Source organism: Nesoenas mayeri (assembly GCF_963082525.1).
Source record: "Nesoenas mayeri genome assembly, chromosome: 18".
NCBI classification, from domain to species: Eukaryota; Metazoa; Chordata; class Aves; order Columbiformes; family Columbidae; genus Nesoenas; species Nesoenas mayeri.
In genome coordinates this window covers 5,414,426-5,427,353 of record NC_137566.1, presented here as the reverse complement: position 1 = coordinate 5,427,353, position 12,928 = coordinate 5,414,426, and the positions used below count along the sequence as shown (strand labels likewise).

At 45.5% G+C, this 12,928-nt stretch overlaps 1 protein-coding gene across 1 annotated transcript in view; it reads right to left on the bottom strand.

Annotated features, from left to right (window-relative positions):
- Positions 1 to 12,928, bottom strand: part of PAPPA (pappalysin 1) — a gene marked incomplete at its 3' end in the record, with an annotated part of 174,517 nt that overhangs the window by 68,054 nt on the left and 93,535 nt on the right. Inside the window, exon 10 of the mRNA XM_080356158.1 lies at positions 3,169 to 3,365. Coding sequence (XP_080212284.1) covers positions 3,169 to 3,365 — 197 coding nt within the window. The remainder of the gene's footprint in view (positions 1 to 3,168; positions 3,366 to 12,928) is intronic.

Sequence of the window (12,928 nt, the reverse complement as noted above, 5' to 3'; positions counted from 1 at the left end):
CTTGAGATCTGTGGAGGACGCCAGATTAGAAATCAAACTGTAAAAACACCCTGCACTGGTGCTAGCGTTGCTGTGCTGGTGCAACATTGCTGACCGGTCCTCTTTGGCTCTAAATATGATGCTGTCAGTACTGAGAATATTTCTTAATCAGCACTGAAGAGTGGCTGCCAGGAAAGTAGAAGTGTCTATCAGTCTTGCTTCTGCAGAAAGAGCAATTGTTTAAGGGCGGGGGGGGCTGTTTGACCTTTCAATTTTTCAAATGTGTATCTCTTTGCCAAGACTGTGTTATTCTTTGTAAGCACTTTGTTGTTCAAAACAAATCCTATACTGTGAATTTTTTTCCCTCCCTTAGTATGTTGCCATTCAGCAGCCTCATACTAAAAAATAAGGAACCAGCATGTAAGATCTACCTCAAAATAACAAACAAGTGCGGGCATCTTACTTAAGGAACAACCAGCTCTGCAGAAGTGGATAATGTTATAATAGGTGAACTGAGTAAACAGGTGGTCGGTTCACAGAAACAACCCTACAATAATAAAAAGTGTTCACCAGCTTGTGCTTATAAACGATCCTTCAACAGCAAACAAGTACACACGGGCAGATATTGCTGAGAAATATACGAAAACAAACCAATCTGTGATGCCTATGCCTCAGAAACAGCCTAGGGAAAGCAATGACAATCATGTAGAGGAACAGGTATGGAGATATCCAAGGATGAGAAACATTTTAAATCATGAAGGACATGCTTAAAATGCTTTAAAGCACCTTGAGAGCACCGGGGCAATTATAAGGAACGGGGACGGCTAACAAACAGAGAGCTTATGTATTCTGTATATCGCTGTGTGCTGCACTCAAACGTATCTTTCATGGCGTTCTGGATGAGAAGCCAACACAAATGCCACTCTGATTAATCAGGAAACTACCCAGCAACAACACGAAAAGTTTGCACAACACCCGCGAGCACACAACTTACTCTGAAAGATATCTGGGTGAGGAAAGGTGCTCCTTTCATCAATACAAAAACCCCGAAGGCTCAATGCTTGTGCAGATAATGAAACCAAACATGTTTACACACCACTGATCATTAAACGCAGTGATTAGAGGAGATCTTAGGTTAATTTTCATCTCCGCTAGCTAACAGTCTGATGACCTGCTGCCCCACCAAACCTCTCTGGAGTGACAAGTCAGGTGCTTTCACAAGCCGACGAGGCTGCCCTGTTCCTGGGGAAAACAAAGGCTTCCTCAACATATATGATTAGAAAGGTCAGTGAACCCCATGCACTCCGACTGGTGTAACAGGACCAGCTGAGCTAAAGCAAAAATTCCTTTTGCTGGAAGTAAATAGCACACTGTTATCTCCCCAGGGGCCAGGCAATAACAGGAGCCATGTTCCCATTCACTCTGCCAGTGTGTGATACACTAGCGCTCTGCCTATAAATACAACAGCTATTTTTTTGCGTCCTCCTCATCCTTTTTTTTTAAGAAGGCTGTGACAACTTCATCTCGTCTGGGTACAACAAACATGCTCGAGTTGTGGCTACACAGCAGGGCTTTCTGTTGTGTGTGCACGTGGTGGTGTTTTTTCCACCGCAGGACCATATGTCACCTACTGCATGGCGTAGCTGCGTTTCTACCAGAAAAACAGGGCAGGTCTCCGTAGTGGCTGCACGGGGACGGAGTGCTTGGGGACACACACATAAAGCAGCACCTGAGCTGGTGACAGTGGGCTTTGGGCTGTACTACAGCACAGAGAGCTCAAATGAGGAAAAAACCAGTTACAAAGGTACTGGTAGGGGTCCAGAGGAAAGTTCTTTTTATAGTGTGAAATAATAAATGAGACCATGACAAAAAGGCAACACTCGGCTCAGGATTCTGTCTTGGTACCATGCCAGCTGACCACGCTTTATGCATTTAAAACTGACCTGGTCATTAATTTGTTACAGACTTGTGCAATGTGAACAAGGCCAAGTCTCCTGGACAAAGATGTTTTCTCTCGCAAGCCAACTGGAAACGCTTAGCGTTTACTATTCACAGAGAAATCTGCCTGTCACATCTGTGACACGGCATTCCGCCCGGCACTGCCCACTCAGGACACCTCCCAGATAATTAGATTGTAAGAACAACTTTGCTGCAGCAAACTGAAAGTCCATCTAATGCACTGCTCTATCTCTCGCAAGGGGCAATGGTGCATGCTGGAGGAGGAATATGCGAAGCAGCTCTTATAGATCATGATCCTTTCCCTGCTGTTGTCTCTAAAATGCCAAAAATGAGCCATGGGGGCTTTCCTGAGTCAGTGGGTTGCATCTGGACTGTTGCATCTGCATCGTGCACAGCTCTGTTTTCCAGACATTTATCTAATGTCTTTTTGAACTCATTTGGATCTCATTCTCTCAGGGAGACAAAAGGTAAAGTTATGGTAACTGGAGCTATTTATGTTACAAAGGAGACATGTAAGAAGGGGGTTAAAGCTAATGAATGGCTTTGGGAATGGAAGAGACCTTTCTCAGAATAGAACAATAGGGTGCTTTTATAAAACTGGGAGACTGAAAACACAAAACTATTAAAAAAAGAAAGAACACTCTTTTGTATTATTCGGCATTAGCCTTCAGAACTCCTTGCCACAAGATAGTACCCTGTGCTAGTTGCAGAGAGCCTGTCTAGTCTTTTAGGTGATCATAGAATCATTTTGGTTGGAAAAGACCTTTAAGATCATCAAGTCCAACCATTAGCCTAACACTGCAAATCCACCTCTAAACCATGTCCCTGAGAACCTCATCTCCGTGTCTTTTAAGAACTTCCAGGGATGGTGACTCCACCACTGCCCTGGGCAGCCTGTTCCAATGCCCAACAACCATTTCTGGGAAGGAATTTTTCCCAATGTCCAATCTAAACCTCCCCTGTCAAGGTGACTCTTACACAGCATATTGAATCAAACAGGCCACGACTTCAGTCAGTTTTCAGTTGGATGGTTAGAAGTGAATTTCAACTCATCACCACTACCCAGGCTCTGAGAGAGGAAAACGGCTGTCAGGAGCCTTCCTTGGTGAAGCAGCAAGTTGGCAGGGGCAACATCACACATGAACGCTGACCATTGAGCTACACTCGTGAATGATGCTCCTTGTTGGACTTCGCTTTCCAGGAGAGGAAAGGAAGCTGTGCTTTCCTTACCTGTGTTGCTGCTGGCTGACCGATGACCACCCATCCCGGACACTGTTGGTCACTGTGATGTGAGACGGAGACGTTGGAAGCCCACTGATCGAGGAAGCCTTTGGGAGTGTAAACGCCACAGTCTTTGATGCTGGTCATTTGCTCAAATTCCTCACATACTCCATCACCATCGTGGAAATAGCACCTGCTGGGTTCATCTGCCAGGAGAAAGCCAAGAAGAGAAATCACAAAGGGCACGGCTGCAATCTAGATGCTAGGACCTGATAACATCATGGGTCATGGATCTGCTGGACCAGGGCACTGGGAAGCGAAAGCATTGGTCACTTCTAAGCAATAGCAAGGTGATTTTAAGAAAGCCAAGCAACAATAGTCAACTTTTCTATTGGGTGATTCCCCAAAGATATTTCCTAATGTAGGGATTTTCTGCTTATTTCCATCCACCTCCAGTTAAAAGGATAGGGACAGGAGAAAGGAGAGATAGAAAATACATGGAGAAACAATGTGGGTGTTGGCATAATTCCACCAACTTGGATGGAAAAATGCCAACAGAGGGTTCATTCTACAATATTTCCTTTTTCTTATTAAAAGATACTCTGCAAAACAACAAAAGCAACAGCAACCATGAATTTAGGGATGGCAAAAACTGCCAAGTTCACAGCCATAGTGACCAAAGGGATCTATTTAACCAAAAAGCAGATGCAGTATACATAGTGTGAGGTAAGCTTGCCACATCCACAACACGGCTTCAACCAACGTGACTCAGATTTGACCTGAAAGGATCAAAAGCAGCAGGAGACTTTATTATCCTTGCCCATTTATTCTGTGGCTTCTCTAATGAGACTGCCAACAAAGATGCCAAATTTTTGAGGTTGTTTCTGTAACACTGGCCCATTAAAATCTGAACTGAGATCCATCTACTCTTTTCAAACAGACTGCATAGCAATAATGACTTTCAGTCATTAGAGTACTCTGTGAAATGGAAACCTTTGACCTGTTGGTATCCTATTTTGTATTGTATTATCATTGCCAGTCCCCAGAGGTATCCAGTTCTGACAGCCTGTTGTATTTTTGTCTGGCAAATAAGCCCACTGAAAAAATGGTAGGAAATTAGCCAGAGCTGCTCGCTGGACTGATGGAAACGATCCCTAAGGAGAGTTCTGTCGGTAGCTTTGGACTATCTCAAGCTAGGTATCAGGAAATCCAACGGCTGCTCAATTTTGAGCTACTTCCAAACTACTAAATCCCCTGTTTATTTTTCCTCCTAGTTTACACAGTGAAATACCATCATGAGCCAGAAGAAAAATCAGTTTATTGCAATTCAATTATTTAACGGCTTTCACTCCTTTCCCCCTCCTTTACTCCCAATCTCCTGCACAAAACTCCAGGTTCTTAAAAGAGTGTGAGTTTGAAAGAATAGAGAAGTCTATCAGGGAAGAACCTCATTATGGTTTCATTTCATCATGACCTCTGTGGCCAACTTGTATACATGGATAAGTGCAGGGAACTGTGTATTTGTTGCGCCAGTACTCCAAGCTGGTGAAAAGGAGCCAGCACGATTCTGGAAGCCATTCAGTTGTATGAGCCCTGCATCTGAAGGAATATTCCCAGGGTGGCCAAACTTCTTGACCCTGCATGTCACATCTTAAAATCTTCAAATAGCTGGTAGCCACCAAACCTACACCACACAGCTCAAAGAGCTGAGAGGAGGAGAGTGCTTCACGAATAAGAGCTGACAACGGCTCCCCAGGGTGTCCCATTTCTCCAGGGTGGGAGAGGGCTCAGGTGGATGTGCAGATGGGCCCCAAGGCAGCCCAGCAGTGCTGGCCCAGCAGCCGCTGCCTCGCCAGCTCCCACACCGGATTGCTCCACAGCCCCAATGCCAGCAAGGCCCTGACACTCTGCATCTGATACCCACCCAGCTGGGAACGTGCGCTTGAACTGTGCATAGAATCATAGGATAGAATGGCTTCGGTTGGAAAAAGATCAAGATGATCGAGTCCAACCACTAACCCAAACTTGGCATTAACCCATGTCCCTGAGAACCTCATCTCCATCTGTTCAACCCCTCCAGGGATGGTGACTCCAGCACTGCCCTGGGCAGCCTGTTCCAATGCCCCACAGCCCTTTGGGGAAGAAATTGTTCCCCACATCCAACCTCAACCTCCCCTGGCGCAACTTGAAGCCATTTTCTCTTGTCCTATCACTTGCTACTTGGGAAAAGAGACCAACCTCTGCATCTCTTGTTCTGCTCTTGTCTCTGTAGAGACCTATCAAAGCACAGACAAGGTTTCTGCTGTGCCCAAGAACAGCAGGGTAACGCTGAGCAGCTCATCCGCCTCAGAGCACTATGTCCCAGTTTGAGTGAGAGTCTCAGCACAAATTTCTGTCAAATATTCCGCCCTGGAAAGACTGTGGTCAGCAATCAAAAGTCCTCAAAAACAAATCCCAAATATACGAAAGTATGTATTTTTGGAAAAAGAGTTTGTCCTTTTATGAAAATAAACTTATTTCTGTAAAAAGGAAAAAAAAAAAAAAAAAAAAGAATAGACCTAACATATTAAAAAGACCCAACCTTCAGCCTATAAACATATGCACAGTCAGATAAACACTTACAGTGAAACACCGGCACCCAAGCGCATCCTGCTACACACCCACGCTGACAGAAACAGCGACACGCAAACACATGTACGCTCTCTTTACACATCCCCAGTGCAGCCACCCCACTGATGCAAACACATACCCAGAAATCACAGCCTAATTTTAGGCATATGTGCTTAGACAGTGTTTCCCTGGCCTTCCTGAAGCACTGACTTATTTTCAAGACAGGCACTGAAGTCAGCATAACATTTATACAGCAACATACTCCCGCACTGGCTCCAAAGGCTCCCTCCTAATGCGATGATAAACGTAATGGGCTTCTGATAAGATCATGTGTTTGGGATAAAAGAATACTCAAGACCTACTCCAATCCGATGACTTAATTCATACTCACATGGATGGGAAGGCAGCCTGTGAATAGCTGTGATCCAGGCCAGCGTGTGATCCTAACAGAGGCTAATTTGTTCCTGATTATGCTTAAGACCCCAATAAATCTGTCTGCTCGGAGTCTGCAAAACCCGAGGGAGGAACCGAATGGAGAGACTGAGATGTCTGAATTAAATTGAGACTGCCTAAATGATTAACAAAGTCTTACTGAACTGCACTGTCATGAGCCCTTCGTGCTGCTCCTGGAGAGTCGCTGCGCTCTTGCCCTCCAACACAGCGCGGGATGACTCTGAACACAAAGGCTGAGAGATTACGTACCCGCTCGCTTTTGTGTGCTTTGAAAAACATGGGGGAAAGTGGCTTTACAACCCCAGCTTTCTATTAAGGAAGATCTGTATGTCCTACTGCTGTCACGCCATTCTGAAGCGTGCAAGGCTTTGAGGGGAGCGTTGGTGAGAAGAGAGGGAGACTCTTCCTCCCCATGAGCTTTCTAGTTCTGAGTAATGGCAAAAAAGTGGAATTTTAAAAATCCTTCACAGACAGTGGTGAGTGGACTGACAAGGGCATCCAGCCTACAACAGCCAAATGTGGTGCATCGCTGAGCGGGCTGCCAAAAAGACTCAGAGGCTCTTCCTTCCCCGGGTACTGGGCACCAGCTCTGGCTCCTGATTCTTACTGCGGTCTTGCATGCTTGGTAGGCTACACATTGAGTTTTACATTTACATGAGTAAAGTGAAGAACAACCAGATTGTTTCTTCCTACGATTGCCCTCACAAAATAAAAACTAACAGGCTGCTTCGCTTTCCGCAGTGGTGTGAACACAGCTCAGTTCGACAGGCTCGAAGCTGGGGAGGGCAGTGTCAGGGTGGTGTATTTCTAGGAAGCAGTCGCTAACATCTTTATTTCCATAATGGTGCAAAATGCCTTTTGCATTCTCTTTTCAACTACTGTGACATGAAATGTACTCAGGGCCTTGGGGATTTGAACTAGCTTTTGTGTCCATAGAAGTCTATAGGCTCCCAAGGCCTGGTAAAGGTCATAGTGATGTATTGGTCATGTGTGGCCTGCATCAGGGACCACGTTCATCAACACCATGGACTCCTCACTTCGAAGCTGAATCTGATTCAAAGGAGATATGGAGAAAGGGAACACGAAGGAAATACGATTTGTCCTCAGGGAAAAATGACTTTAAGAAATTAAAAAGCAGTTGCTTGGAAATCCAGCTTAAATCTCGAACAGTAAAATGTCTGCAGGCACAGCACCTGGCAGCACAAGCCAGCGTCTCTGCGGGATTGACAACAGATGCTAAAGGATCCCAAGCTGAACTCAGGGAACATGTATTCACTCAAGGAGCCTGAGCTCCTTTCCCCTGACAAACTTCCTACTGAAGGCACAAAAACATTGTGGCCAAAATGAAGTCCCTCTCTTGCCCTTGGGAAAAGGCAGTCTCCTGTTCAGCAAAGATTTCTGTGTCATCTGGGAATCCCTGAACACTCCATGGCAGCCGTCAACCTGGGAGATGGAGGATTTATTGGGGAAACAGATTGGCAAGCCCTGGCTGCTGACTTGCAGCTGGGCTTCAAGATCCAGAATGACCTTGGAGCTCTTGTATGTTGCATCAGAAGATGATTTAAACTCCATTTCTCCTTGCTTCTCAAGCTGTCCAAGCCATGTTGTAAAAGGCGGCCTTTTCTATTGAAATACAACCCACTTCTCTGGGGTTCAGAAATGAAAGGATGCACAAGGTAAGACTTAGAGAGCACTGGGAAGGCACCTGCCAGACCAGGTCTGGATGAGCAGGTAAGTCCCCATCACAGTCACCTGTGCAAAGCGAGGCTAGAAAATCACCAGCAAAATGAATAAAGTCTGGCACAGACCAGGAAGCAGACATGCAGGATATACACTTATCTGTGATAGGCAAAAAAAGAGATCAAGAGATCCAATTCACAGCACAGGGCACATACTCGATGAGGCTTTTAATGTCTAAGCCGCATGGTCAAAGTGCTGGGGACAGACACTCAGGGCAGCTTCCTGTTTTCAGCCAGAATGCAGTGACCAGCATCAGCACAGTCTTCTTTTGTGCAATAACTACTGTTTTTTTTCTAAAGGCCAGACAAAAAAATAAAAGAGTATTTTTAAGCTCAGCTGTTTACTTAGGGATGTTTCCAACCGTAACAAGCCCTCATGCCACATAACTATTTGTCTGAGAAAAAGAAAAAAGGGGGGACAAAAATGCAGAAGCATTGTGTCAGAGTAACAAATTCTTGGAACAGAGCGAGCTTTGCATTTTAACCCCTGAAAGGTCAATCCGGGGCGTGCAGGTCTTTTCGGACACGGCAAAGGCCACATCACAGGCTCACTGAAGTCAGCAACTACTGCAGGAGAGGGATTTTACCACCCGTGTCACTTTATCGGCATCACCAGCACTGGTGTTTATGTTCACAGATGAGAAGAACCGTATCCAGAGGTTTCTATCACAAAAGGAGAAATAATTCCACTGCAGATCACATGGACCCGGCGGCTGAGCGATCGCAGAACCTGCTCCATTTATTTCTATGGGAGTTTCACCTTTGGCTTCAGTGGGAAGAGAGTGAATAACATGGCCCCACTCCAGGATATCTGCTAATCTCTTCTTTAATATTGAAGAAGCCAGAGACAGAGATATTTCCTGCTACAGTAAAATATTGGAGAGAGTTATTTTCCTTCCTGGATGTTCTGATTTGCAAAGAGGAAAACCATTACACAGAGCCTTGGGCAGACCTTTCTGAATAAAGTCGCATATCAATAAATTGTGACACTTTCCTTCAATGAAATAAAACAGACATCTTGGAAATGAAGGCAACGCGGGTGTTGCAATCTGCTGCGGAACATCCAGGGGCCTCACAGGAGGCTTATTTTCTGTACAACATGGCAATTGTGTCTGAGCATCTCCTGATCCAAGCAGGCAGGCGTAATGCATTTGCGGAGCATGGCTCCCTGGTAATTCAGCTGTTTCATGGAAATACATTTCTGGGCTTGTCCTTTGTCTGCCGTGACTCGGCTCATGGCTATGATATAGCAGTCGGAGCGCAATAATTATGCAATTGATCTGCGTGCTGCAGACAGATACAATTACAACTCTCTCGCAGAGCCCAGCACTGAAATTTGATATTTCACCTCCAAGAACACGAGCCTTTGTCACTTAAGCGAAAGGATATTTTCCATTGCTGGCAGTGGTAGTAAGACCTCATCTGCTCTACAGCTCACCAACAGGAGCCAGGGTGGCCTTCCCCCAATCCCGAGCAACCAGGCATCTTCTAAAAGCACTACAACATGCATCCTCTTCCCACCTAATCTTGTTTCCCTTCCTGGGTGGTTGGATAAATCAGAAAAGTGGTGCTGAGAACATTTTGATATTTCCTCAGACTTACACGTATTTATCAGCTGAACTTGGAGGCTGTTCAACTGAAAATCTTGAGGCTTCTGTCACACAAGACAGCAACCGCTACCACCACAAGAAGGTTGGCTAGCGTGGCCCTTCTTGACATCTGGTCCATGGGCTCCAGCGGCTGGGAAGGAGCCCAAGAGAAAAAACCCCATGTTGCCATTCACCAAGACAAATCAACTGCTCGTTTGTGCATCTGGTTGGATGTTATTGCAAAGGAAGGTCTTGTCCTTGGCCTCAGCCCCTAAGCACAGCAAGTTGCTGTTGAGTCACAGAGGATGCTCTAAGGAGGGAAGAATGACCAGCCGTGGAAGCCTCTCTGATCCACGGAGAGCAATGCATGAGGGTTGCAACAGGGAAAGGAATAATTCTTCTGCTGGGCTTTCATTGTAGCTGTGTCCTAAAAACCAAAGCTGGATTGAGCTGGGCTGGAGTCACTGGCCTAGGGAAAAATGCAGGCAAATACCACTCCAGCCCACATTCTCCCCCACAAAAAAGCATCTCTCCTTTATATTTTGCTGCCTGAGATGCCTCCTTGCCCTGCTCTGTGGCTCAGCTGGCCCTGCTAAGACTGCACTATTAATGATAACAGTCTGAAAGTCACTTAAAGAGACTTCATGACGATGCTGTGATTACTAACTTGCCAAGTGAGTGCTTAGACATTTTAGAACATGTAGCCACACTGCCATGAGCTGCAGGAAACACTCAGCTTCAAAGTATTTGCCTCAAGCTGAAAGATTCACACAAATATCTGAATAGCCCCAGTCAGTAAATTCATTGCTATTCGCTATGAAATTCTGCTATAGAACCTCAGCTTCTTTATCAACAGCAATACTCTTTCCCAAGCTCCTCGGTCAATGCTTTAGTCTCATTGATGCCCTGTGAGATGCCGAGTTTCTCTTGCAAGGTGGCTCGGTTTCTCCCGTGCTGTTGTTCTCCTGAAAGCCCTTGGCAGGGTCAGCCAAGGCCTATTTAATGCTCGTGAAAGAAGGTGAAATCACCATTAGCTGCTGTGTGGGGCCGCGGTTTCGGCAGTCAAAGCTGTGCTCCTGTGCAGGGGTGTGAGGCGGAGGCGGGGGGAGAGGATGGGAGCGAGGTGCGCTCTCAGAGCATGCCCACAATGAATATGGATGGTCATCCATCAATTTATTTTAAGCACATTACTCCTCTGTCAGAACGGGGGGAAAAAAAAGGAAAAAGAAAGAAAGGAAAGAAAAGACATATAAAATTAGGTTTGTGTCACTCATTTAACACTGCAATTTCCCTAGAGGATTATGCACCAAACAGAGATAGCAAGCTCATGAATATTAATCATTTCCCTGAATGCAATGCAGCCCGCCAAACAATAAGATTAGGGGAAAGTGCTATGCTTAATTTATGGATAATGGAAGAGGTAAAGGATAGAGCTCCCACAAAGGTAAGGCTCACAGCTGGAGGGAGAGGCCTCTGAGGAGGAGAGGGACAGATCCAGATTTGTAAGGTAGCAAAAATAAAACATTTGAGGGCAAGCACAAGCAAAAGAAAAGGTGTTTAAGGATGACTGTCAAATCAAAATCATACTTCTCCCTGAACAACCACTGGCAGCTAATGCTTCCAGCATGTCAGAAATTGGGGGTAAAGTCAAGACGTGGCTATATTTTTCTCTTTTCCTCCACTCTGTGTCTTTTCTTTCTGTTTTACGTCCCTGAAGCCCTGATCCAACAAACCACAGAGACATGTGTCTAACCCGAAACGTTCACCGTCTTCAGTGGGATCACTCACAGGTGGAAGTTGGCAGAAGCACTGCCCTGTTTTGCCATAAAAAGGCTTTAGTCAAGAGTCCCTTATAAGCAAAGGAGATAAAGTATAGCAATAATAACACCAATAAGATGTGACTGAAAAACCCCATAAATTACCAGGCAAACTTAAGGGTAGATAGAAGTTCTACTTCCCAGCTGTGTTCCAACGTATCTATCAGTCTTTACTCATCTCTTTTCATATTACTTTCTCTCCCCCTCCCTTCTTTTTTATGAATCTCTGCATCTTTTTTATTATATCCTTCTCTTTCTTCAGCACTGGTGAACTAAATCAATGCATAATGCACATCACACTCAACAAAAGGAATGCAAATGAAAGCGGCGCTCTTTTTCAATGTCCGCACATATATCTAGATGCATGTGTGTGCTGTTTGTGTGTGGGAGAGTGCACACCAAGGACAAGGTGCTCAGCTGCCTGTTAGACACCCATTTCTCAACGCTCCGGTGGGAATGGATCAAGTGCTAAAAAGCTCTGTGTTCCCACAACTGCAAATCATAACTCTTAGGGCTGGGGCTTGTTTTACACAGGACACGTTGGTTTGAACTTGGCTGAGATCCACAGCAATCACACAAATCGGTTATCCCGGGAGTAACCAAGAGCAAGGTGAAAGAAAAGCAGCCAAGAGGTAGGAGTGAGCGCATCAGTCACAGCGGACACGACTTTGATTCGCTTGTCTCCTACAAATCAAAAAGCGGAGTGAAACTTTCCCCGCGGGACCAAGTTCCGTGTGGAGGAGATAAAATATGCAAAATCTGCTACGCAACGGGGGGAGAAAACAGGAGAAAAAAGAGCAGAGATGATAAATTTCAGGATGGGGAAGGGTGAGTGTACCGCAGAACTTAGAAAAGGAGCCCTGCCAGATGCTTGCATTAATTAATTAATTAATCTCACTGTCGCTCTTCGGCATGTTGTAGGAAGAAAACACTATTAATCTTATCTGCTTTCTGTTACTCGGCTTTGTGTTCAGAGAAGGCCAGGACAGCCTGACAGTGAGACCACACAGTTTTCTTCCCTGCCTCCCTCCTTCCTTCCCCCGCACCCCTCCTGCCGCAGAGCAGATTGATCCACCGTTATCTGATTAGAGAGGAAAGGAGGAGGGAAAACAAAACCAAGGAGAAAGGGGGAAAACAAAAAGGCTAATTTTATTACAGGCACTAGCGCAAAGTGTCTTGAGAGCTTTGTGCCGTTTATTCAAAGGGAAGTTGGATCAATTAAAATAAAAAGAAACAAACACCCCCCCTACCCCAACAAACAAACAACAACAAACCCCATAAACATGATCCTAAAAGGCAAAGGGAGCAAGAGAGGTAGAGGGACACACGCAAACAGGCTGCCTCCATCCTTGGAGACATCCACAACACAGCTGGATGTGACCCTGAGCAACATGCTCCAGATTTGAAGCTAGATCTAACTTTGAAGTTGGCCTTCCTTGCACCAGAGACCTCCAGAACCTCTTTACAACCTGAATTATTCTGTCATTCACGGCTCTAAATCTAAAGCTCAATGGTGTTTGCGGGGTCGATTGTATTTCTCTTCTACCAAGCGAGGGGACTC